The 27567-nt window shown below is 39.9% G+C and overlaps 1 protein-coding gene across 4 annotated transcripts in view; it reads left to right on the forward strand.

The window, feature by feature from the left end:
- Positions 1-11331: 11331 nt before the first annotated feature.
- Positions 11332-27567, forward strand: part of SPMIP2 (sperm microtubule inner protein 2) — a 181868-nt gene continuing 165632 nt past the window's right edge. For all 4 annotated transcript variants that reach the window (XM_054252847.2, XM_035292790.3, XM_008992538.5 and 1 more), the window contains exon 1: positions 11332-11524. In XM_054252847.2, coding sequence (XP_054108822.1) covers positions 11461-11524 — 64 coding nt within the window. In that variant the 5' untranslated portion in view covers positions 11332-11460. The remainder of the gene's footprint in view (positions 11525-27567) is intronic.

Genomic DNA, 27567 nt, shown 5'->3' on the forward strand with positions numbered 1-27567 from the left:
TTCAGCATGTGATGGGTTGTACAGAGTCAGTTTTGATGCTTAACAGGGCGAAGCAGCACTATAATCACACCTGTAATCACAGCAGTTTGGGAGGCTGAGGCAGGTGGATCACTTAAGGTCAGGAGTTCAAGGTCAGCCTGGCCAACATGGTGAAAGCCCATCTCTTCGAAAAATAGAATAATACTGGGTGTGGTGGTGTGCCCATGTAGTCTCAGCTACTTGGGGGGCTGAGGCAGGAGAATCTCTGGAATCCGGGAGGTGGAGGTTGCAGTGAGCCAAGGTCATGCCACTGTACTCCAGCTTGGGCGACAGAGTAAGACTCTGTCTTTTTTTTTTTTTTTAATTTTTTATTGGATTATAGGTTTTGGGGTACATGAGCAGAGCATGCAAGACAGTTGCGTAGGTACACACATGGCAGTGTGCTTTGCTTTTCTTCTCCCCTTCACCCACATTTGGCATTTCTCCCCAGGCTATCTCTCCCCACCTCCCCCTCCCACTGGCCCTCCCCTTTTCCCCCCAATAGACCCCAGTGTTTAGTACTAAGACTCTGTCTTAAACAAAACCAACCAAACAAACAAAAATAGACACCCAAACAACAAAAACAAAACTGAAAGTTCAATATTTAACATTCTTGCTCTTAAAATACTCCCAGTGCTGCTGAGGACTTCTCACTAGCTACCTGTAACCTGTACCCCTACCTCCTGGTGTTCATGCCCTTTGTAATGCCCTACTTTTCAGTGTGAGCTGGGTTTCATGAACTTGTTTTTAGGAAACACAATGGGGCAGAGGTGATGGAATGTTGCCTGTAAGATTAGGTTACAAAGTAACTGTGGCTTCTGTCTCAGTGGCCCTCTCTCATTTTCTCCAGCTGAGGGAAGCCAGCTACCCCGTCCCCTGCCTTTTTTTTTCTTTTTGAGACAGGGTCTCGCTCTACCATCCAGGCTGGAGCGCAGTGGTGCAGTCACTGTTGTTGCAGCGCCAATTTCTTGAGTTCAAGTAATCATCCTGCCTCAGCCTCCCAAGTAGCTGGGACCGCAGCCCACACACCATGACGCCTGGCTAACTTTTGTATTTTTTGTAGACAGGGTTTCGCCATGTTGCCCAGGCTGGTCTCAAACTTCTGAGCTCAAGCAATCTGCCTGCCTCGGCCTTCCAAAGTGCTGGGATCACAGGCAGGAGTCACCGTGCCTCGCGTCAGCTGCCATGTTTTGAGCTGCTCTATGCAGAAGCACGCAGTGCATTCCAATACCCCTCCAAGGAACCAAATCCTACCAATAACCGTGTGAGTGAGCCTGGAATCAGATCCTCCATCTTGAGTCTTCACATAAAACCTCAGCCCCAGCTGATGGCTTGCTTGCAATCTTATGAGAGATCTTGGACTACAAGCACTCAGCTAAGCAGTGCCTAGATTCCTGACCTATGAAAACTGTGAAATGATAAATATTTGTTGTTTGAAGCCACTAAATTTTAGAGTAATTTGTTATGCAGCAACACATAATGAACCCCCGCATTTTTGTTCAGTTCCAGCCTTCCATATTCTTCAGTCTGCCTTCTCTCGGCCTTTCTCCATCATAGCGTTTGCCACCCACATTTCTTTTACTTCTTTTGTGCAAAAGTTTAAAACTATCTCCTTTAGGTGGCTCTTTTAAGCGATGCCCTAAGGGCTTCTCCTCCTTCACTTTCAATGGCCTAAAAATAATAAGGAAAGGTTTCAACCTAAGTGAAACTTTACTGCTAGCTGTTATAAGAACAATTTTTTCAACTTGTATTAAGAAAGTGAGTAATCCAAAATACATAATGTATCTGCAACTTCATCATCTCAAAAATACCTTAGATTTTATATATTTTATAAAGTTGAGATTAAACATCTTGATTAAATAATCAACTCCTTGAATAAACTTTTTATAGTAACTAGACAAATTATTTTCAAATATTTTATAGTGAATATTTTTATTTTTGGCTTACCGTTTTATTCGGATTATTGCAACAAGTTCTTGTGTGAGATGTGTCTACATATGAAACCCTCAACTTTCCAGCCTTCTGGGCTCAGCTATAACTTTTTTCTTTTCCGGGACGAAGTCTCGCTCTGTTGCCCACGCTGCAGTGGCGTGATCTCAGCTCACTGCACCCCTGCTCCTCAAGTGATTCTCTTGCCTCAACTTCCCAAGTAGCTGGGATTACAGGTGCCAACCATCACACCCGGCTAATTTTTGTATTTCTAGTAGAGACGGGATTTCACTGTGTTGGCCAGGCTGGTCTCAAACTCCTGACCTCAGGTGATCAGTCTAACTTGGCCTCCCAAAGTGCTAGGATTACAGGCATGAGCCACCATGCCCAGCCAGCTCAGCTGTGACTTTAACACACTAAAGAAAATGCCTTGTGCCACCCTTGTCCCATTCATTACCTTGAAGAACGTTATATTGGAGGTAGCAAATAACTTAAAATTAGTCTTTTCCTCCATTGTCCTGGATGACTGGAGCCCAGAGAAACCCTCACGTCTTCCCCCTCCTAGGGCAGTGTGTCCCTTCCCTACCTGCCCCTATTCTTCCCATACTTTTCTTGTCTATCTTGCTGTTTTTTCTCCCAGTTCTTCCAAAGCTCCCAAATTCATTCCCCACCACAATTTTATTTCTCCTTAATACAGAGACTTTTGAATTGATTTTGTTTTTACTTCTGTCATCTAGGTTGTGTGATAGCGGGGAGGGAGGGGTCTCCACCTCCAACACAAAGGAGATCCCAGACCCATTTGTGTTTTCTTTCTCAGATGCTGTCCTCCTCCTCTTCAGCTCAAACTTCCTTGCCACTGAAAATAGCAGTTTAAAAATGTATACTAGAGTTTAAATTAAATGATTAAGTTTAAAAATATTAATAAATAAGAGAAGTCACTTTCTCATTGAAATCTTGCTGAATTTACTAAAAAACAAACATTTTCAAAGTGGAGTATTTTCTTAATCCGGGCCCAAACGCTCATATTATAAGCCAGTTTATAATCTATTGCAGGTAAATGGTAACAACTATTTTTATGTTATAATGATAAGACCCTCTTTGGGGATCAATATTCATATATTTGAATGTTCATTTTATGGAATGGCAAATATTAGGAGGTTATGTCTTCTCTTGCAACATCAAAAGAATGACACTGAAACTAATCCTGGATTGTAGCCTGCTGTAAATTATGCACGTCAGGATGCTGGATGAAGAGGAGACACTCAACTTCAGACATTGGTTCTAAGGAGGAACTGCAGAAGAACTTTGTATTTCTAGTCAAGATAGGGTTTCACCATGTTGGTCTTGAATTCCTGACGTCAGGTGATTTGTCCACCTTGGCTTCTCAATCCTACTTTGGATGCGGTGGCTCACACCTGTAATCCCATTACTTTGGGAGACCAAGGCAGATGGGTCACTTGAGCTCAGGAGTTGGAGACCAGCCTGGGCAACATGGCAAAACTCTGTCTTTACTAAAAATACAAAAATTAGCCGGGTATGGTGATGCATGCCTGTAATCCCAGCCACTCAGGAGGTTGAGGCACAAGAATTGCTTGAATCCAGGAGGCAGAGGTTGCATGAGCAGAGATCGCACCACTGCACTGCAGCCTGGGCAACAAAGCAAGACTGTCTCAAAAAAACAAACAAACACAAAAACCAAACAAAACAAAAGTACCTAGCGAGGCCTCAGCCAGTCAGCAGTGTGCTTGCTAAATAATTAAAAGAGTTGTCACCTGAAATTGTGTTCTTTTGTGGGAGCCCAATAAACCTCCTGGGGACCCTCTTAAGAAAGCATCTCACCAGGCGCGGTGGCTCACACCTGTAATCCCAGCACTTTGGGAGGCCGAGGTGGGTAAATCACGAGGTCAAGAGATTGAGACCATCCTGGTCAACATGGTGAAACCCCGTCTCTACTAAAAATACAAAAAATTAGCTGGGCATGGTGGCCTGTACCTGTAATCCCAGCTACTCAGGAGGCTGAGGTAGGAGAATAGCCTGAACCCAGGAGGCGGAGGTTACGGTGAGCTGAGATCACGCCATTGCACTCCAGCCTGGGTAACAAGAGCGAAACTCCATCTCAAAAAAAAAAAAAAAAAAGAAAGAAAGAAAGAAAGAAAGAAAAAGAAAGAATCTCATAGTGTAAGGGACTTTTTGAGCCAAGAAGTCCAAATCAGAATGGCAGTTCCAAGAATGGAATGGTAGCCAGAGCCCAGTGGTAGTTGAGTGATCTGGGGATCAGAGATGAGCAGAATTTCACTTTGACCCATGGCCAATGTAGAGAAGTGCTCCACTGGCTTAGATAAAACACGATTGAGCAGCAGCCAAGCTAAAACTTACAGAGCAGCAGCCATTAGAGAGCAAAGAGAGAAGCATGGGCATCTGGGACCTCCAGAGACTTGAACTGGTGGATGGAGAAGAGGAGACATTTGAAAGGAGGTTGATTTTTTATAGTTACAGGGGTGGGAAAGATATTAACTAGGAAAGTATTAGGACTGAATGATATGGTCACCTCATTTGCACTCATAGGCTGGGAAGTTGCAATAGCCCACAGAGGGAATAGTTTAACTATGATCAGTTTTTCATACGGGGGAATTTCAATTATGTAAAAAATAACATTTTGAAAAACATGTTTGGTGAAGATCAAAATTAGATTTTGGTTATTAAGACCCCAAAATAATTAGCCAGATTTGGGAATCAACATTCTCAGTCATGGATGTACATTAGGGCAAAACTTTGACACTAAACTGTAGAACTCACCTCTTCAGTGAATAATTCTGTGTCATAACACTATTGTGTGGATAACAAAACCTTGGGGAAAGTGTTTAACACAATGTCTGGCACATAGTAAGTGTCCAGTTATATTTATATTTGTTCATTGATCAGTGAAAAAGGCTTCACCAGAAAATTAAACTGGTGGGAGGAGAAAGACCACATAAAACACTAGAGCAATCTTCAAGGGCTTTTGATACCCACAACACCATGGATGAGATGACAGTTTCTTTCACAAGGCAGAATAGAGAGAAAAGCATTCCGAACTGAGAGTCAGGAGTGCTGGGGATTTTTGGTTGTGGTGGTGGTGCTACTTCCAACTCCCCTGGTACCTTTGGTTAACTCCTCAACTAACCTCTCCCAGTGTCAGACAGCTCATGGAAAAAATAAGGGGTTTGGGCTCAGTAATAGATAAGGTTGCTTTTAATGGTAACAACTCACACATTTATAAGATATGACCATTATTGTTTCTGTAATACTTTAACTTACCTGTTGTTTTTTAAGTGTGTAGTATAGCAATTAGAAGATAGCAATTATAATGCTTCATGTATTTAATTTTAAAAACCATGTGTCTATAGAAAAAGCCTAAATGTTGTATAATCCCCAATTAAATTAAGTACAACTGGGGGAAGTTGGGTTGATTGGCCCAGCAGGAATAGCACCACTATACGCCCAGCGTCATTCTACCAAAATTAGAGTTAAATGAGCCAGAGGAAGACTACAGACTCTTTTGTGAGCTAGTGTTGCGAATTCAAATACAAAAAGTAAAGTTATGATGGTCGCTGTTGAAATTTGCGTTAATCGTCTGTGTTTTTTCAGGGAAGAATGGGGTGGGTGGCAAGGATTCAGGGGAGGTGTGATGAGACCAATATTACAGCTGACATTTATTGAGTGCATACCAAGTATCAGGCACTGCGGCAAGCATTTTACATGCATTATCCCATTTGACCTATGGGTAGGCACAATGATTCTCATTTCATAGAAAAGCAACCTGCCAATGTTACTCAGAAGAGTTGTTGGGATTTGAAGCCAAGTCTGTGGCTTTATTCAGTGTGTTTTCCAGATTATTTCCTGAATGCAGAATACATGGAAAAGACATAAAAATATGCGGTACTAGGCTGAGTGCAACGGTTCACAAGTATAATCCCAGCACTTCCGGAAACTGAGGTAGGAGGATGGCTTGAGTCCAGGAGTTCAAAATCAGCCTGGGAAACAGTGAGACCTTGTTTCTACAAAATGTATAAAAATTAGCCAAGTGTGGTGGCACACACCTCTAGTCTCAGCTATTTGGAGGCTGAGGTTGGGGGAATTTCTTAAGCCCAGGAGTTTGAGGCTGTAGTGAGCTATAATCCCACCACTGTACGTTAGCCTGGACAACAGTAAGACTCTGTCTCAAAAGAAAAAAAAAAAAAAATATATATATATATATATGCACACACACACATGTTTAAGTACCATGTATATTTAAGTACCATACACATAGTACTTAAAAGTATAAGGAAAGGTTCACTGATACATAGTGGCAAAGCTTCCCAGTTGGCAAAGTGTGCTTAGTAATCAGATATTTGAACGTTATTATGTAATTGCAGCATATTTTAACCTGTGTTCCTCTAGAGAGCTATCACTGCTGTATGACAAAAGCATCTAGTTTGTATCTCTTTTATATCATTAAAATGTATACCTTGATTATTTTGCAAACTGTTAAAACAAGATATTTTTGCAGGGCCACTACATTAGCCTCTACAGTTGTAACTGGTGAAGTGGTTATCAACTCTGAAGTAGCTATTAAATTACCGAAGCAAGACAATAGCCAAAATGAGCAGCAAACTCTGAGTTTTGTTAGAAGAGGCAACTATTGATTCATAAACAATAGGGATTTTCTCTAATAAAAGGCATCCGGTGGCCCATGGAGACTACTTTTAGTCCCAGTAATGAATTCAGTCGCTGTCACAATATTTTATGACTTTGGGCTTAATTTTAACTGCTCTATTCACCTGTTGTGGAGCATGTACAAATCCACATCTAGTTAATGCCATCAATTTGTTTATTGGCCTCGGTTTTCTTTCTTCTGTTTTTCTCTGTGTTATTTTGGGATGCTACTACTCACTAGTCAGGCAAACTAGAAAACTGGGGGTCATACTTACTCTTCAATGAACACTCCAAATGTGTATCCTCCATGCCTGGCATAGTTCAGGCCCCATCTCCTCTCCCCTGGACCACTTCAACAGTTACCTGCTGGGCCCTGGACTCCTCGATTTTCGGAAGCCCATTCTCCACACAGTCAGGTGGCTTCTATTTAAACCCAATACCAACCAGTCTCTGCCCATTTAAAATCTTTCAGAGGGCCAGGCATGGTGGCTCACTCCTGTAATCCCAGCATTTTGGGAGCCTGAGTCAGGATTGCTTGAGCCCAGAAGTTCCAGACGAACCTGGGCAACATAGTGAGATCCCTTCTCATGTAGTCCCAGCTATTCTGGAGGCTGAGGTGGGAGGATCACCTGAGCACAGGAGATCAAGGCTGTAGTGAGCTGTGATTGAGCCCCTGCACTCCAACCTGGGTGACTCAGTGAGACTCTGCCTCAAATAAATAAATAAATAAATAAATAAGACTGTAAAACCCTCAAGGGTTCTCATTGCCTACAGAGTAAAACTCTAGCCTCACCTCCCAGCTCACCATCTTAGTCATGACTCTTCAGCAATGTGGAACTTGTATTTTAGCTATGCACAGTGCTGCTGGCTGTTTCTCCCCTCCAGCCTTTTGCTCAAGCTGTACCCTTTGCCCCAAATGCCCTCACCACCCTCCCCAACCTCCAGCTCCCTGTCCCTTGTCTGGATCTTAGTCATTCTCTACAACACAGTTAAAACCTCGCTTCCTCAAGGAAACCCTGCCTCACCACATTGTCAGCCCTCAGCTTCTGTCTGAGCTCCGGGCAAGTGATCTTCCTCTCTGTTCCCCTGTCTTGAGAAATCAGGTATTTATTAAACGTATTACTACAATTATCATTACCCTTACTGCATTGTATTGTCAATCTCTGCTTGTGTGTCTCTTTAGAATGTTAGCTCATTTTTTAAAAATGTAGGATGGAACAAAGTCAACAACTTGATAGAAAAAGAGATAAAGACTAGACAATTCATAGTGTATAATGCACAGGTCCCTGACTCACATGAAAACATGTTCAATCACACTAACAAGAACAGAGGTGTAAATTACTGTTACAATTTCTTACCTGTCATATTGAAAAAAATTAGAAAGTTTCACGACATAGTCTGTGGGTGAGACCATATAAAAATCGGCATTCTCAGATATTGTGGTTGAGAATACAAAATGATATAACCATGATGGTGGCAGGGTTAGCAACACTGAACAAAATTACATGTCTTTTTCCTTTGACCCAGCAATATCACTTCTAGGAATCTATCCCAAAGATGTCTGCAAAAAATCTGAGAAGATGTATGCAGAAAACGACACTTTGTAGCAATTTTTGCAATAGCCAAAAAATTGGAAACTGCCCAAATGACCACTAATAGTGGACTGGTTGAATAAACTGGTAAATGCATTATGCAGCTGTACTAAAGAAGACGGGGGGAAGAAATATCTTTATGTAATGCTATGGAGAAAAAAGCAAGGTAAAAGACAGTATGTTCAGTATGTTACCATTTAGGAAAGGTAAAGATATAATTATATATATATATATATATATATATATATATATATATATATATATATAATTCCTCCATATATAGGTTTATATATATGTTTGTTTTTGAGACAAGGTCTTACTCTGTCACCCAGGCTGCAGTGCAGCTCCCTGTAGTCTCAAACTCCTGGGCTCTCAAGTGATCCTCCCACCTAAGCCTCCCGAGTAGCTGGGACCATAGGCACAGACCACTGTATCCAACTACTTTTTGTAGGGATGGGGTCTTGCCATGTTGCCCAGGCTAATTTCAAACTCCTGGGCTCAAGCAATTCACCCATCTTGAACTCCCAAAGTGCTGGGATTACAGGAGTAAGCCAGTGTGCCATGCCTTGTAGTTATATTTTTAAAAATGTTTCCTGCAAGAGAAAAAGGAGGGAACAGGAAGGGGAAACAAGGGTAAAAGGTAGACTTCTCTGACTATCCCTTAAGGATTTTACTTTGAAACTATGTAAATATGTTACTTGAGAAATAAAATTTTAAATTTCTAAAAAGTGAAATGACACAAAACAAATGAACCTAAATATATCTCAAATTAGTGGAATAATTTTGTGAAGAAGAACTATCTGGTTCTTCTCTCATATTTTCGCTTCCCTCCAGCCTTTGCCATCAGAATGGCTGACCCTAAGCCTGCAACAGATTAAAGTTTCTAACAGTCTCCATGGCAAAGCAGAAACCCACATTTCCCATGAAAGATTAATGGGATGTCTTCCAACAAAAACCAAGATCTCATTTCTTTTTTCTTCTTCTTCCTTTTTGAGACAAAGTCTTGCTCTGTCACCCAGGCTGGAGTGCAATGGCGTGATCTCAGCTCACTACAAACTCCTCCTCCTGGGTTCAAGTGATTCTCCTGCCTCAGCCTCTTGAGTAGCTGGGATTACAGGTGCACACCACCACGCCCACCTAATTTTTGTATTTTAGTAGAGACGGGGTTTCACCATGTTGGCCAGACTGGTCTCGAACTCCTGACTTCATGATCTGCTCACCTCGGCCTCCCAAAGTGCTGGGATTACATGCGTGAGCCACTGTGCCTGGCCGATCTCATTTATTTTCTGCCTTGTTTACCAAATAATTATTTTCTTCATTTAGGTTCCTTCTTCCTTTCTCTTCTCAGCATCCTTAAGACCACAAGTGATGTTTGCAGGCTTCTCTCTTCTAGGAATGTCCAAAGTCGGGTACCTTGGAAAATGTTAGTTCCAAAGACACAAATAGGAACTTTTCAAAGAAAGATACTTTCAGCTAGAGATAGAGAGCCCTTGACTATAGGAACCAGAATTAATTAACCACAGAAAGAGTAGGAAAGCTTCTGAAACTGTAGCAGACCAGTAGGGAGGTAAAGAAGAGTGCAGTGCAGGTCAGGACCAAATAAAATGACAGCAAAGATCAGTAACACAACAGTGACTGACTAGTTGCCCACACTGGGGGAAAATATACAGTTTCTGGCTAGAAGGGTTGAGTGGTTAAAATGAGAAGCACTCTTGTATAATACATCTGTGCATATGTGCTTACGCTTCTAGTTATCTCAGGTCAGGTTCTCTTGAAGTTGAGGGCAAGGTGGTAATTTGGGTTCAATACCTGTGAAAGGAAAGGAGAGGAAGCAGAATTGATCAGAGGAAGAAGAACAACTATGATAAGGGCTCAACACAGCTTTGACCAACCTGATGAGAAATGACTGGTCTTGATACCAATCACCTGACATAGGCTACCCTGGAAAAGGCTTGACCTCAGGCAGAGGAGGCAGCTCTCTGCAGCTAAAGCAGTCACTGAAAGTGCTGACAGCTGGACGCTGTCTGCTGACAATCCTTCCCCCAGCTGGGCTACAAGCCCTTCCTTGAAAGGGAACCTATCTGGGTAGCACATCTCTTTGCCTACCATAAGCCTACTGTAAGCCTTTTCAGAGTTAATATAGTGTTTTTCTTTTAATTATCAACATGTAAAAGGTATTACATTTACAGTAGAGAACTCCATATATTTAGTGTTGAATACAAAATTACTGTTAGAATTTATCTTCAATGGATTATCAGGTGGTCAATATATTTCTGTGCAAGCTAGGATTACTGTTCATACATTTATTCATCCCACAAACATCTATTAACTATTTATTGCATACCAGTCTCTGGAAATTGAAATATAAATAAGTATGCTTTTATTATAAACTCCTAGAAGTCAGAGTCTAGTGGGGAGGTCAATAAAATAGACAAATAATTAATGTGGTGAGTTAAAAAGATAGGTCTAAACACAGTGCTGTAGAGGTTGAAGGGACACGAAGAAGAAAGCACTTAGCTGTGCCTGCAGACATCCTCCTAGAAGAGCGGATGTGACATTGGCTGTCAGAGGACAAGAAATATTTGCATAGCAACATTACAGGAAGAGCAAATTGTATGTGTAGAGGCTCAGAACTATGAAAAAGCATTGCACAGATTGAGAACCACAAATAAATTGACAGACCCAAGGACAAGCAGTGTTTAAGGAGGGATTGAAATATGAGACAAAATATATCTATATATATTTGTGTGGGTAATTATCTCATTTATTTGTTATTTTTTTACTGTATTTTATCTTGCCAGTGTTTGTCAAATATATTTAACCATGGTTTGTGGGGGATCTTTGTTTGTTTTTTGCTCCAACACATTTCTGCAAGACATTCTTTGTGAAATGTTGAAAGACAGTGGTGATTGAGCCTACCGGGTGATCTGAGACATAAGCACATACTGGCTCTAGTACCTGAACAAGTGTGTTTTAACTTGATGTGGACAAATAAGGAAAAGTTACTACTGGATGCAAGTTCTGGGAAGGCTATAGCAGTATCTCTATGCGCTTGGAGATTGGAACGCAGAACTCTGCTAAGAGGAACATTCTATCTCCCTGTCAAAGAGTCCTTAGCAACCACCTGGTTCAGGTCACAGGCAGGGAGAGGAAGGACTGCAGAGTCTTTTGTTCTTTCTGTGCAGCTTAACTGATTTGAAGACGCTGAAGAAGAAAATCCAGTAGTACAGTTAAGACTTTAGCCATGGCATCTGTATCGTGCCAAAAGCCAACATCTACTACTGTGGGAAAACAAATGATTTTTACAGGTAAATAGTTTTTGTGTATGTTTTCACAAGGAGATCTAAACTTAACTTTTTCTCTCACATATATGATTGTATATGATGGACATAACAATGAAACGATCACTTTTTTTAAAAAATCTCTTTGTTTTTTGTTTTGAGACGGAGTCTCACTCTGTTGCCCAGTTTGGAGTGCAATAGTATGATCTCAGCTCACTGCAACATCCTCCTCCTGTGTTCAAGTGATTCTCCAGCCTCAGCCTCCCTAGTAGCTGGGATTATAGTCACCCACCATCATGCCCAGCTAATTTTTGCGTTTTTGTAGAGACGGGGGTTTCAATATGCTGGCTAGGCTGGTCTTGAACTCCTAACCTCAGGTGATCTGCCCACTTTGGCCTCCGAAAGTGCTGGGATTACAGGTGTGAGCCACGGTACCTGGCCCACCTATGTTTAATTTACATGATACTGCTATCTCATTATGCCCATTCAGTGTGATCATCGATATCTTGTCGCCGTAAGCATGTCTTTAACACAGCAGTTGTCACTGTATTTGAGGTAACTTTCACAAAGGATTATTTTTATTAGCATAGCTTTCATGGTTTGTGCAAGAGAAACTTCTTCGATGTAATGACAAACATACATTTCATCAAATTTTTATTATTACTGATTTAAATTTCTCATAACATTATAAACGACATATTTGATTGATAAAAATTTGAGCAAGATATGCATTAAACCTAGTAAAATTATTGGTGTGTGTTTTGTTCCTTCAACTTTAAATATTTTGGACATTGTGTGCAAAATTATAATAAAATCTAAAAAATAGAATATGACTAGTTGTAATAAGTCTATAAGACATAAACTAAACTTCATCTTATTTCCTTTTCTTCCAATTTATTTATTTATTGAGATGGAGTCTTGCTTGTTGCCCAGGCTGGGGTGCAGTGGCATGATCTTGGCTCTTTGCCCCCTCCCCCTTCCAGGTTCAAGTGATTTTCCTGCCTTAGCCTCCTGAGTAGCTCAGACTATAGGCAGGCGCCACCATGCCTGGGTTTTTTTTTTTTTTTTTGTATTTTTAATAGAAATGGCATTTCACCATGTTGGCCAGGCTGGTCTCAAACTCCTGACCTCAAGTGATCTGCCTACCTTGACCTTCCAAAAGGTTGGGATTACAGGGGTAAGCCACCGTGCCTGGCCTTTTTTTTTTTCTTTTCCAAATTGTGAGCATATTTTACAATGTTACAGAAAAATAATCAAATGCATTATTTATGGTGGGCATTTATGATTTGTGTTGCTCATCATCCATCTCATCCACTCCCTTTCTTGTGACTCACCGGGCTTTGGGAAAACCATCTCTTTCCTCACTCTTATCCCCTTTTTACTCCTGTGAGAAGAACTTTATCAACTAGGGTGCACTGCTGATCTGCAATTCTTTTGCCTTTATTCTTACAAACTCGATTCATTTCCAAAGTTAATTAGGCCTGCAGTTTCTCGCTAGCCTCTTCGGTAACGTTTTATGCACTTGTTAGTAGATTTCTTGTCACAGTCTGAATTCCTTCCTGAAATCCCATGATTTCCTAAATAATTTTAAAAAAATTTGCATTCATTAAGTTTGCTCTTTATGCTATAAAGCATATGGGGGTCTTGACAAATTACTGAGACCAGGCATTCACCATTATAGTACCATACAGAACAGTTTCACCACTTGAAAAATCCCCTGGGCTTCACCTGTTCATTCCCCCCTCCTCCCTTTCCCCCTAGCTTCTGGCAACCACTGATCTTTTCACTGTCCTACAGTTTTGCCTTTTCTTGAATGTTATAAAGCTGGAGTTATACAGTATGTCGTCTTTTCAGATTGGCTTCTTTGCCTTATCAATATCATTTAAGGTTTCTCCATATCATTTCGTGATTTGATAGCTTATTTCTTTATATCACTGAGTAATATTTCACAGTTTGGATGTGTCACTTTTTTTTTCATCCATTCACCTATTGAAAGACATCTTGGTGGCTTCCAATTTTTGGCCATTGTGAGAAATGCTTCTATAAACATTTAAGTGCAGGCTTTTGCATGGATATGTTTTCAAATCTATTTGAGAAATGCCTAGGAGAGTAATTGCTGGATCGTATGTTAAGCCAAGCTGTCTTCTAAACTAGCTATACTATTTTATAAAAATTCCCATCAGCAATGAATCAGAGTCTCTGTTGCTTCGTGTCCTTGTCAGTCTTTGGTATTGTCTATTTACTTTTTGCCATTCTAACAGGTGTGTAGTTGTATCATAGTTTGTTTTAGTTCATAATTTCCTAATCACCAAAGATGTTAAGTATCTTTTCATATACTTACTTGCCAGCTGCATATATTTGTTAGTGAGGTATCTGTTTATATTTGCCTATTTAATAATTTTTTTTCCTTATTGTTGAGTTTTAAGAGAGAGTGTGTGTGTATTTTAGAGACAAGATCTCACTATGTTGCCCAGGCTGGTATCGAATTCCTGAGCTCAAGCAATCCTCTCACCTCCGCCTTCCAAATTGCTGGGATTACAGGCATGAACCACTGCGCCCAGCCCAAGTTTTGTATATATTTTGGATGCAAATGTTTTATAAGTGTTTCACAAAAAAATTTTCTTACAGTCTATCACTTGTCTTTTCATTCTCTTAACATAGTCTTTCACAGAGACGAAACTTTAAGTTTTAATCAAGTACAACTAAACATGTTTTTTCTTTTATGGATTTTGCTTTTGATACTACATTTTAGAACCGATCACCAAAAAACAAGGTCACTTAGATTTTTATCCTGTGTTTTCTTTCAGACATTTTACAATGTTATGTTTTCGTTTAGGTCTATAATCCATTCTGGAGAGATTTTTGTGCCTTTTAAACTTTTAATTTTAATCAGCCAATAAATTTCCTCTTTTCCTTAGCCAGTTTGGGTTGGGTTTTCTGTCATTTGGGACTGTGCAAGGGTCTTAATACTTAAAATTTCTTATAACTGATGCCAGTGTATCTGCTTAGTTTTATGTATTTACATAGTTCAAATTCTTGTCACCTTTGATGGATTTCTGTCTTTCATTGTATTCACATATAATACTTAGCTTCATGGCCTCCTGTATTTTACAATTTCTTAATTTTCAGTGTTACAAATTTATGTGAATACTTCGCATAAATTATTTTTCTTGTTCTCTTATCTTGTGGTATATTTATAGAAAGCAGAATTAGCAGGTGAAAGATACAAGCAGATGTATAACTTATTAATACCACAAGCTTTAGAGGATTGTGTATACGATGAACAATGTATATGTATTTAAAGCCCATCAATTTTTCTTTTTTGAGACAGTCTCCCTCTGTTGCCCAGGCTGGAGTGAAGTGGCATGATCTCAGCTCACTGCAATCTCTCCTGCTAGGGTACAAGTGATTTTCGTGCCTCAGCCTTCCAAGTAGCTGGAATTACAGAGGCACACCTCCATGCCCGGCTAATTTTTTGTATTTTTAGTAGAGTTGGGGTTTCACCATATTGGCCAGGCTGATCTTGAACTCCTGACCTCAAGTGATCCGCCTGCCTCAGCCTCCCAAAGTGCTGGGATTATAGGCATGAGCCACCACAACCTGCCCCTGCCAATATTTTTTAAAATCATTTTTATTTACTTTCAGTAAGGATATGTCAATCCATTTTTGCCTTTGCCTTTTACAAATTTTATTGTGACTATTTTAAAACACACACCAATGAACTCCCACTTACCTGTCACCCATATTCAACATTTATCAAAATTTTGCCACATTTGACTCACATCTCTCTTGTCTTTTTCTTGTGCAAAATATTTTAAGCCCAGATGTCATATTATTTCATTTACATATCTTATTGTGCATCTCAAAAAATATGAACATATTCTTACATAGCCACATTGCCCTGATTGCACCTAACAGAATTAATAACTATCCTTTGGCATCATGTAATTAACAACTCCATAATAAAGTCTTCCTGGCTGGGCGTGGTGGCTCATGCCTGTAATCCCAGCACTTTGGGAGGCCGAGGGGGTGGATCTCGAGGTCAAGAGATCGAGACCATCCTTGCCAACACGGTGAAACCCCATCTTTACTAAAAATACAAAACAGGAGAATTGCTTGAACCCAGGAGGCAGAGGTTGTAGTGAGCTGAGATCGTGCCACTGCACTCCAGCCTGGTGATAGAGTGAGACACTGTCTCAAAAAAATAATAATAATAAAATAAATAATAAATAAATACAATTTTCCTGATTGTCTCCAAAATGTATTTTTACAGTTGATTTTGAGAATAAGGATCCAACATACATTGCATTCAGCTATGTTTTCTCTTTTTGTCTCTTTTAAATTGGGCCAGTCTTCCCTTCTTTTTTTTCCCTGCCATTTACTTGTTGCAGAAACTGGATCAGTTATCAGCAGAAATGTCCAACAATCTGAATTTGTCCATTGCTTCCTTCTCACATCATTTAACTTGTTCTTTTATTCTCTGTAAACTGAATTTGGCTCTAGAGACTTGATTATAGCCACGTTCAACTCTTTAGGGATACTTGTGTCTTAGATGATACTCCAGTCAATTCACAGAAATCAAACTTTTAAGCTGTTCAAGATTAGTAATTATAACTCCTATAAGGCCCATCACTTTCTACCTTTCTAACCTATTAAGGCTTGGAGCTCTTTCCTCCATGTTTGGAACTGTTTTTAAATTTCGTAAAAACATTAGTTTAAGTGAAGTACTCAGGCTAGGCAAACAAAAGATTGATTTAATCTATGCAAATATTGCTTAGTTGTAATAAAAACATGAAAAATATCTTGTCCCTGTTAATAATTAACAGACAATAACATATCATGAGAAATCATTAAAACATTATTTTGGATGTCGATGTTAAAAAAAATATATATAGGAGGATGAGAAAATACTGAGAAATTTTGCAGCAATTCTGAGAGTTACTTTCGAGCACTTTTAAGGGTTTCATAGGATTGTTATTAATTTCTGATTTAATTTTAAAGTAAAATGTTGGCCAAACATTTGGCTCACGGCCTATAATCCCAGCAACTGGGAGGCCAAGGCAGGTGGATCACTTGAGGTCAGGAGTTTGAGAACAGTATGACCAAGATGATGAAGCCCCATCTCCACTAAAAATACAAAAACTTACTGGGAATGGTGGTGTACCCCTGTAATTCCAGCTACTCAAAAGGCTCAGGCATGAGAATCGCGTGAACTCAGAAGGCAGAGGTTGTAGTGAGCCAAGATCACACCATGGCAATCCAGCCTGGGTGACAGAGTGAGACTCCTTTTCAAATTAATTATTTAATTAATGAAATTTTGCTTTCTCTTGGCATAAGTATAACACTACTCTTTTTTTTCTTTTTTTCTTTTGAGACAGGGTGTTATTCTGTCAACCAGGCTAGAGGGCTGCGGCACGATTATGGCTCACTGCAGCCTCCACCTCCCTGGTCTCAGGTGATCCTCCTACCTCAGCCTCCCTAGTGGGTGAGACTACAGGCATGTGCCATCACACCTGCTTAATTTTTGTATGTTTGTAGAGATGGGGTCTCACCATATTGCCCAGGCTGGTCTTGAACTCCTGGGCTCAAGCAATCTGCCCACTTTGGCCTCCAAAAATGCTGAGATTATGGGTGTGAGCTACAGCACCCAGCCAACACTAATTTATTATTGATAACTACAGTTATTTTAATTTTCATTTTTAAAAATTTCTATGGAGACTTTATTATTTTATGTGGTGATTCATAGTATGTGTTTATCTGGTATACTTTGACTACTTTGGTATATTTTGACTAATTTGATCACTCATCAAGTCTTATTTTTCTATCAAATTTTGATGTATTTCCTTTTAAAATACATTTTTGATGCTAGTTTTTTATCCTATATATTTGAAATCCAATTTAACAAATTGAATCCAATTAAATACTAAAAACTTGGCCATGAGCATTGGAGGATATGAAAATATACATGAAAAAAGTTCTCTTTTTTCTAGAAGCTTATAATCTATTGCATAATCAGAACATAATAGAGTTGGTTTGCTCAATCTAAATATCCATCACAGCATAGTGTGGCATCCAAAGGAAATACAAATCCAATTCCAAAAACCCTGAGAAATAAAGAAAAATTACCTCACATAACACTACACAAAACTCAGCCATATGTTTTGTTTTGTTTTCCACTCATTTCTCTTCTTTTTGAGTATCATAGTTACAGCATAAGTTACTTCCTACATTGCAGATGGATCTTGGAATTCATTTAGTTTTCAATTAATAAAGGGATTGAAATTCTTTTTGAAAAAACTATTAGTGGATCCAAAGCCTTTTAAAAAAGTTGATATATAACATATACTCTAGTAAGCACATTAATTTGTCTTCAGCTTAATGACATTTTACAAAGGGAGTATCTTTATGTATACACTTTTAGATTAAGATAGTGAATATTTTTATCACTCCAAAAAGTTCCTGTATGTCCTTTCGCAGTCAATCCTCCCACAGTCAAATGCTGTTGTGAGTTCTATATTTCATGTTTTTGATAACTGTGAGTTTTAATCTAATAATGCAAGCTAATCATCTGTACTGTTTTTTTCTTCTTTTTTTGAGATGGAGTTTCACTCTTGTTGCCCAGGCTGGAGTGCAATGGCTCAATCTCTATTCACTGCAACCTCCACCTCCCAGGTTCAAGAGATTTTTCTGTCTCAGCCTCCTGAGTAGCTGGGATTATAGGCACCCACAACTATGCCTGGCTAATTTTTGGTATTTTTAGTAGAGATAGAGATGGCATTTCATCATGTTGGCCAGACTGGTCTCAAACTCCTGGCCTCAGGTGATCCACCCACCTCGGCCTCCTAAAGTGCTGGGATTACAGGCATGAGCCACAGCGCCCAGCCTCATCTGTATTTTTAAAACATTTATTTGCTGGCTATTTTTCCATAGAAGTTTTACTACCAATTTGCTAAGTTGTATAATGACATAGTGGGAAGATTTTATAAATAATGTTTGTTTTTTTGAAATGGAGTCTTGCTCTGTTGCCGAGGCTGGAGTGTGGTGGCATGATCTCAGCTCACTGCAATCTCTGCCTCCTGGGTTCAAGCGATTTTCCTGCCTCAGCCTCCTGAGTAGCTGAGATTTCAGGTGTGTGCAACCACACCCAGCTAAGCTTTGTATTTTTAGTAGAGATGGGGTTTCACCATGTTGGCCAGGCTGGTCTCAAACTCCTGAGCTCAAGTGATCCACCTACCTTGGCCTCCCAAAGTGCCGGGTTACAGGTGTGAGCCACTGCGCTTGGCCTAGATAATGTTATTTTTGTATTACAAAGATTTTACTACAAAAACCTTATAAACAAAATTATAAAGAAAATTTTAAAAATACTTTAGAGCACGGTTATATATTTTTAAAACATCTGTTTACATACAAATGACATCATTTGCTTACCTAGTCCTAGGTCCTATGCAATTTTAAAGTTTAAAACTTGGGTTGAATGCGGTGGCTCCCACCTATAATCCTAGCACATTGGAAGGAAGAGGCAGGAGGATCACTTGAGCCCAGGAGTTTGAGACCAGCCTGGGCAACACAGAGAGACTTCATCTCTACAAAAAATAAAAATAAAAAAATTAGCTGAGTATGGTGGTGCACACCTGTGGTTGCAGCTACTCAGAAGGCTGAGCAGGAGGATAATTTGGGCCTGGGAGGTTGAAGCTGCACTCCGGTATGGGCAACAGAGCAAGGCCCTATCTCAAAAGAAAAAAAGGGTTAAAAATTACATTGACTTAAAAATACATTCTTTAATTCAGATTTTTCTTCATTAATTCCTACTTGGCCCAAATTAAATATAGTTGTGGAATAGTTAATATAGGACATAAAATTACAAAGTTACTATAACAGATGTTCTAATTTCACCTATTTTTTCACATGGGAACACTCAGGGTTCAGGTAAGTTAAGTGACTTGCTGAAGGCCACACAGCCTTGATCAGAAGGATGGAAGCCTCTGCCTGCTTCCTATTTATATGGGGTATTTATGTGCCTTACATCCAGATTACTGACTAAATAAAAGTATTAATATATTTAGTCAGCCATCATAGATCTACTAGACAATCTGCTCATGTAAACTAGAAATATTACAGAACTCTACCTTACAAAGGAGTGATCACAGCAGGAAATTTCTGTTAGAAATACATTAGAATTGGAAATACTCTCTAGGAAATGGCCAAAAAACGATATGATGAATGAAACTGTAAGTGGTAGGAGAAGTACATAAATGTATATGTAATTTTGAAATGTATTGCTCCATTAGCCAGCATTTCAGACCCACTTATTCATCTTATTTTTTGCTCTGTGAAACTGTCATACTAATAGTTATGTCTCAGATTCAATTATTTTAAAAATAGAAAGTGACTTCACACTGAATTGTCTGTGGTTTCCTGTTTGAAGAAATAATAAAATAGCCCTACTGCAAATTCAGCTTAAGTCCCTGCACTATAATCCACAAGGCAACTCTTTCAGATTTTAAAAAACTGATTCATGACAAAAGCTTACGCACCTTAATGATACTGCCATATTTGATTGACTAAACTGCATTTTATTTTAATCTGCATTTTATTCTGTTGTCACAGCATGCAGTTTGTTCTAAATCAAAATCTGTTCTATTATTTGAAGATATAGTGCAGACAATATACATATATCCTTACCATGATTCTTCAGCCTATTCAAAAATAATAAAAGCTAAGAGAGTGGGAAATGATCTTCTGATAGAACATAATGAGCCATTTATTTAGAACAAAATTGCCAAATATCTAGTTAGCTTAATCATATCCAGTTGCAGTGATTCATTTGCCTACTGAGGGCATATTAGATGTTAGGCACTTCTATCATAACAGCAGAAGTGGGAGACCTTATTCATTTTCCTCCACCAAACACTGTTATTTTTATAAAACGTATTATTACTTTTACAAAACCATAAGAGTTACATGAAAGCCTTATCTATAGGTGAAAGTAGCTCCAAATTAATCCTACCTTAAATTGATAGTCATCTAAATCAACACAATGTGATTTGCAGAAAAAAAAATCTGTTGCTGCCATCCATTTGAAAAGCACCTGAACCAACCCCTTAGAATAGGAATTCTAAGGAAGAGCTTTGTCTTATCTTCATATGTTTTTTTGTTTTTTGTTTTATATATGCATAAATATAAATACAAATAAATATAGATATATGTAAATATATAACATAAGTAAATATATGGATATAATATATGTAAATGTATGTATATGCATGAGCTAAGATGGGAGGAGGATTTATTTGCCTTTTCATGACTTGATTTAATTTCCCAAAGTTGATACCTTGTAGGTTGTGTTAATATCACTTCTTTATTTTTTTAGCACAAAAACATTTATTTCTTAACCAAATGGATAATCCTAATTAATTCAACACTGAAATAGCTGCATGTAAAATGTTTGTGATAAAGATAATTGAACACAGTAACGAACAAAAAGAAGCAGTATGGAGATTTGCTCATTTAACTGAGCTTGTTCATTCTTATAGCTAGTCCTGTCCAAAGTGGTGATGGAATTTTTACTCTACCTTTTTATAGATCCGAGAACAGGTGACATTGTTCATGACACAGACTACCACAAATGTTCTATCTTTCAATTTTCTTGTTATTGTTCTTTTCTTCCCATCCCACTCCTGATGCTGAACCAATGCTCCATCTGCAAGGTTGCAGACAGTCTGAGTTTTTCTGTCATGAGCTATAGTTTCTTCAAACTTCTCTCCTAGAGAGAAAACTCTGCTGTTGTCTAAGTGCTCAGTTTTTATGGTGAGGTTTTTGCCATCACAAATGATGATAACTCTGGTTTGGCCGTTGTGCCCATTTTTCTCAAAGCTATTCTCATTCCTTCACATATTCATCAAAGCCTTTGCTGTCCACCTGCAAATCCAAGATCATGCCATTGCACTCCAGACTGGGTGACAGAGCAAGACTTGGTTGGGCTTGAGAGTCTGCATTTCCATCAAGCTCCCAGGTGATGCCCACCCTGCTAGATCCAGGACCACACTTTGAGTAGCAAAGATCTAAACTATTCTGGCTTCACCATTTACTTATTGTTGTGACCTTAGACAAGATACTTACCTGTCTGTCTCGGTTATACCACCTGTAAAATGGTCATAATAAAATCTACCTCATGGGGTTTTAAGTGCAGTATTCTGTGCAGAGTACTTAGTGTCTGGCATGTGGTAGACTTCACATGTGTTAAATATGTCTATGTATATTGTCACCTGATATACATCACAAGCAATATAAGTAAACTGATGGCTATTGGGCCTAGAAGATGAAGTTATTTGTGATGCTAATTATTAACCTGATAAACACTGGCTTTTTGGATTTTCTTATAAACCTGATCTAAATAACATTAACGAAAAACAAGTTCCATTAAAAGTATTTTATTGTAGAGGCCGGGCATGATGCCTCATGCCTGTAATCCCACTTTGGGAGGCTGAGGTGGGTAAGATCACTTGAAGTCAGAAGTTCAAGACCAGCCTGGCCAACATGGTGAAACCCCATCTCTACTAAAAATACAAAAAATAGCCAGGTGTGGTGCCAGGTGCCTATAGTCCCAGCTACTTAAGAGGCTGAGGAGGAGAACTGCTTGAACTTGGGAGGCAGAGGTTGCAGTGAGCCGAGATTGTGCCACTGCACTCCAGCCTGGGCAACAGAACAAGACTCTATCTGAAAAAAAAAATTTTTTTTTACTGTAGAATAGCTGAGTTTGGAATTCTGCCTGTAAACTTCATTAGTTTACATAATATTGGTTGATGAAAACTCCATGTCATTTCTTAGTAAGAAAGAAAAATCTCATTAAGGTGTTCTAGTGGGAGGCTTGTAACTACAGGCTCATTTTGTCTGTTTACCTGAGTCCCTTTCCCTTTTCTTTTTTCCCTTTTCCGAAAGAGGAGAGGTAGCAAGTGCTGAACTACAGCAAGGAAGCACTTTACCCTTAACTCCTGCTGTGTATGGTCCTAGTCAATTTCATTCACAGCACGTGATAAAGGATAAAGTGCCTCACTGTCTTGCTAATCCCAGTTGCCAGCAATTATCTCAGAAAAGGTAGAACCTTTCACTGTGCCTATTAAAAGCCCCCTTTGACCAAAGATATCACCTTTTAGAAAAATATACCTCAGGGAAAAGTCTGCAGTGGATAGAAGATTATCCATGCCTTTAAGAATAATGGCACTGAAAAAGACATCAAATCATTTAGTTGGTCAAATCATTTATTTGAGGCAGTACTTTCTAAAATTAAGGAGATACTTTCTCAAAAGGACAGGACAGGAGTGGTGGTCATTTGAGAGGAGGAAATGAACAACTGATGGATGCCCCTGCTCCATAGTAAGGATTGAAACGGACAAACATCACACTAAATCCAGCTACTTTGTTTCCAAGCTAAGTCTGAGTAGAACTTAGTTCCTTCCTAGTCAGGATGATGCCTAACTGTAGCTCTGAAAAGGATCTACAACAGCCTTGGGAAGCCTGGTAGAGGAGAGAAGAGATCTCCTTTATTTCTAAGTTTTATTCTTGGCAATCAGGTGACTTTCTTGGACTGGAGGAGTGGAGACCTGAGGGCACAGCCAGGAACAAGAAGTGGCTGGAACAAGTGCAGCAGCTTCTAGGTTTATTAAACAATGATCAAAACTCACAAATGCATAAATGGAGGCAAGGGTGGTTACTGAGGAAAAAAGAGACACAGTGTGCCATAAAATGTAAGCCCACATGCCTGCAATCCCAGCACTTTGGGAGGCCGAGGTGGGTGGATCACGAGATCAAGAGATCGAGACCATCCTGGACCATCCTGGCCAACATGGTGAAACCCTGTCTCTCCTAAAAATACAAAATTAGCTGGGTGTGGCGTCACGCGCCTGTAGTCCCAGTTACTCGGGAGGTGGAGGCAGGAGAATTGCTTGAACCCGAGAAGCAGAGGTTGCAGTGAGCTGAGATCGTGCCACTGTACTACAACCTGATGATAGAGCCAGACTCTGTCTCAAAAAAAAAAAAAAATGTGAACCCAATTCTGTTTTTGGGTTCTTTCTGAACATTCTGTCTGTGATACAGCCGTTCTGTTGGTGGCTTTAGAGGATGACTCTAGAAGATTGTGAGATTTAGTCATAACATCTAGCTTTTATTTAAGTCAGATTCTCTCCAAATCTAATTTAAGTCGGATTATCTCCAAATTTGTCCAGTCATTTTTGTGAGAGGAAGTGACATAACCACAGGGTCCTCCAGAACCAATAGGATATACCGAACGAGGGACTGGCTCCTGTGATGATGGGGGAGAAATCCTATGATCTGCTGTCTATAAGCTGCAGCACCAGGAAAGGCAGTGGCACAGTTCCACTCCAAACCCGAAGGCCTGAGAACCAAGAACACTGATGTCTGAGGGTCCAAATGGAGCACAGATTTTCCATTTTTCTACTTTTGGCTCTATTCATGCCCTCCAGGAATTGGGATGATGCCCACCCACATGGGTGAGAGGGTCTTCTGTCCTCAGTTTACCAATTCAAATGTTAACCTCTTCTGGAAACACCCTCACAGATACACCCAGGAAAAATATGTAACGCGCTCTCTGAGCATCCTTTAGCTCAGTCAAGTTAACACACAGTATTAACCATCACAGTCTTCCTGTAGGGGACTCTGAGCTAACTGCAATCCCACATCTACGGCACTGCAGAGCAAGATGTAATATTCGTAAGAACCACTTATGGAGACACTTAAGAATGCAGAGCCTCGGGCCCCTATACCCTAGATTGTTTTTGGGGGCCTGGGAATCTGCATGTTAAAAAGCACTCCAGGAGACTGTGATGCAGGCAGTCCATGACACACTGTGGGAGACACAGTAGACCCAAGAGCAGTAGGAGCTGTGCCTGTTTCGCTCCTTGAAGCTCACATATGCTCCAAGTCTACCGCTCTTTACCATCTAACTTGAGGAGGAAGATCAGAAGGCTTGACTTGCAACCACTGCCTTTTTTTAAGCCCACATTTAAAAAATTAAAAGGATGGCAACATCCTTTTAATTGTAATTATTATTTAACTTAATTATTGAAGTCAGTGTGTATAATACCATTCCATAAACGATGATAGAAAAATGGAATTCACCTAATGAATGACGGCACTGGTGACAGGATAATTAGGAATCTAAGCAGTCAAAACTCATGCAAACAAATCTGAAGTTAAGGGAAGATGAGTGAATAAATGCTGGTAGCATTCGGGTTACACAAATTCTGTGTTCATTGCAAGGAAACAATACCTCCCACATCTCTTTCTTTTAGGGATTTCCAGATTCTTTCAAAGTTCCATTTACAAGCTAAGTAGCTATCACCACCCTCTTTTCACAAAACAGAAACAGAGCAAAGTAGGCATGCTGATCATCTGGGCTGAATAAAGCAGTTAAAAAAATAAAACGATCTGATTCCAGATCATACCAAGGAACCGACATGGTCGATTTCATTTATTTCATTTTCTGAGGATTCTGTAGCCCACTTAGAACACAAGATCCACCACTGAACCAAACTCACCACTCATCACCACCACTCACCAGGGTATACACACCCTTGGAGGAATAGAAATGTCCTGAGGAATGCCAGCTCCTCTTGTCTGCATGTATACAAAACAATCCGTTACAGATCTTGGGAATTTATTTTGTCAAACTGAGTATCTTAGACTCCCTTGTAGTGAGCTAAAAATAAATAATATCATTGGCCCTGGCATAAAACTACTCAGAAGATAGAGATTAAAATGAGGATTTGCAGTAGATCTTGTAGTGTTGATTCTATGTCTGTTTCTGAAGGAAGGAAGATGCTGTGGAATTATTGTCTATATATATGGATTGTGTGTGTGAAGACCATAAAGTATGAAGTTACTTACATTATTCTATATATTGGTCAAGAACCCCATTAATCATGGTTAAATAAGCAATTTCCCTGCTGCTGCTCACCTGGGAGCACTCTGAGGCATGAGCATCAGCATGGAGAAGCTGCTCATTCACAAATCAATATGGGACACTGAAAGCCTCTGCCTCTGTGCTTTTGTGATGGAGGCTCACATTTGTCCTGGTCCACAGCATCTTAATGTGAATGGCTTTCTCCAATTGGCCGTTACGGCTGCCTCTTACAGTACCTGTGTTTTAATGGCTTTGGAGGATGACTCTAGAAGATTGTGAGATTTACGTATAACATCTGACTTTTAATTAAGTCAGGTTATCTCCAAATTTGTATGGGAGTTTTTCCAGTCATTTCTGTGTGATGAAGTGACAGAACCACAGACAGAAACGATACATGGAAACCGTTGCTTCACCACTGTGGAGCCCCCAAAAGAATGGCAGAGTGCCTTAGCTTCAATGTTTGGAAGCTGAAGCATACATTTGGGGCTGCAATAGTGGCCTTAGTAAAATTCTGTGTTGTGTGAAAAATAAGGACCATCTGTTAAAGCAGAGTTCAGAGTTCACAGAAGGTGGCATACGGGAGCTCCGCAGATAACTGGAAAGGAAAAGACTCCCTCACCTATAACCCGCCCAGGGGCTGAAGGTCCAAGGGCAGGGATGCTTCGGAGTGAGGCACTCATTTTGTCACATCTCAATTGGACATAGCTGAGTAGATAAAATTTGAGCAAATATAAGGCAGCTTCAAAGACAACTTATACCATAACAGTCATTCCTGTAGTTGGTTAATTAAAAGGGATCACAAATGTTTTGATCTCTGCTATCTCCTGCCCTCACCAGATGACTGATAGACCCTTAACCTCTCCTACTCCCCACCCACTCCCTGCTTATCTCTCCATAGCTTCTTTCTCTTCTACTATTGCAAAGAGATGGAGGCGATAAGAGACCTCTTTGGGTTCCAGTAATCCTCATGGGTTCCAGCTTGGCAGACAACTTTAAAGCCCACTGACAACGCCTGGACCATCCCAATCCACTCCTGAAGCAGACACAGTACTCCTAGATTTGTATGATGCATTCTTATTCTAGCCCACACCTGGCGTTGTCTTGCCTCCCTGTATATCTTGTAAGCTGCTTCATGCTTTCCTTTTTACCATTCTCAAGCCTGCAGTGGATTGACTCATTGGCTCTGAGCCATTTGTTCCCCAGCAACTGAATCACGTTCCTGCACTGGTATTGGAGAACTATCCACTTGGGTATATCACTGACAGAAATTTTCTTGTGAAACGGCCTATTTGGGCAACTCCAGCAGGGGAACCAGGACTTTTGGAACTCTCTTTTTGGCTCCAGCTTTAAAGGATAGGGAGACAGGAAATATAGGACATACCGGAACAGCCCAACACAGAGTACACTAAAAGCATTGTGTTACGTAGGGTGGGAGGAATCACTTGAGCCCAGGAGTTCAAGACTGTAGTGAGCTCTCATTGCACCACTGCACTGCAGCTTTTAAGAGACTCTGTCTCTTAAAAAAAACTGTTGGATGAAGGAGTAAATGAATGAACTGATTTGCAGGGGCTTGAGAAGTTTGCAGTCTAAGGCCTTTGTGTGTGCGTGTGTGTGTGTGTGTGTGTGTGTGTCTTACTGTTCATAGGTACTAACTTACATGTTTGATTGACTCTTCTATCCAGAGAGTCACCCTGAATAACTGTTTATCCTTCACCTGGGTCAATAATAATAGCACAAAAACACAGTGCAGAAAAAAACTATCATTGAACACTATTTTTGCTCACTTTTTCTTTGCCTGGAATAGGGTATGTTGATGGAAAGGAGAGGAGTCCTCCATAGTATCTTTTTCCTTTCCCATCTAACATTTTTCTGTTACTACTTTCTCAATGATTTATATTATTTGCTCACTAGTAAAGGACTGCTGAGAGCAACATCTAGAAGCAGATTTCAGAGAAACAGCTCCCACCTGCTTCCTCCAATCCATACTCCAATCACCCGGGCCCCTCCCATCTCATTGCTCCCCGCAGAGCTTTACAGGGTGGTAGTTATTTACGCTTATTGTCCTTTGGAAGAGACAGGGACTTGCTTTCTAGCAGAAATGGAAAAGTAAAGGTGTTACAGATGCATTGTGGGAAGTAATGGGAGGGAATCA

The sequence above is a fragment of the Callithrix jacchus genome, chromosome 3 (genome assembly GCF_049354715.1).
Source record: "Callithrix jacchus isolate 240 chromosome 3, calJac240_pri, whole genome shotgun sequence".
NCBI lineage: Eukaryota > Metazoa > Chordata > Mammalia > Primates > Cebidae > Callithrix > Callithrix jacchus.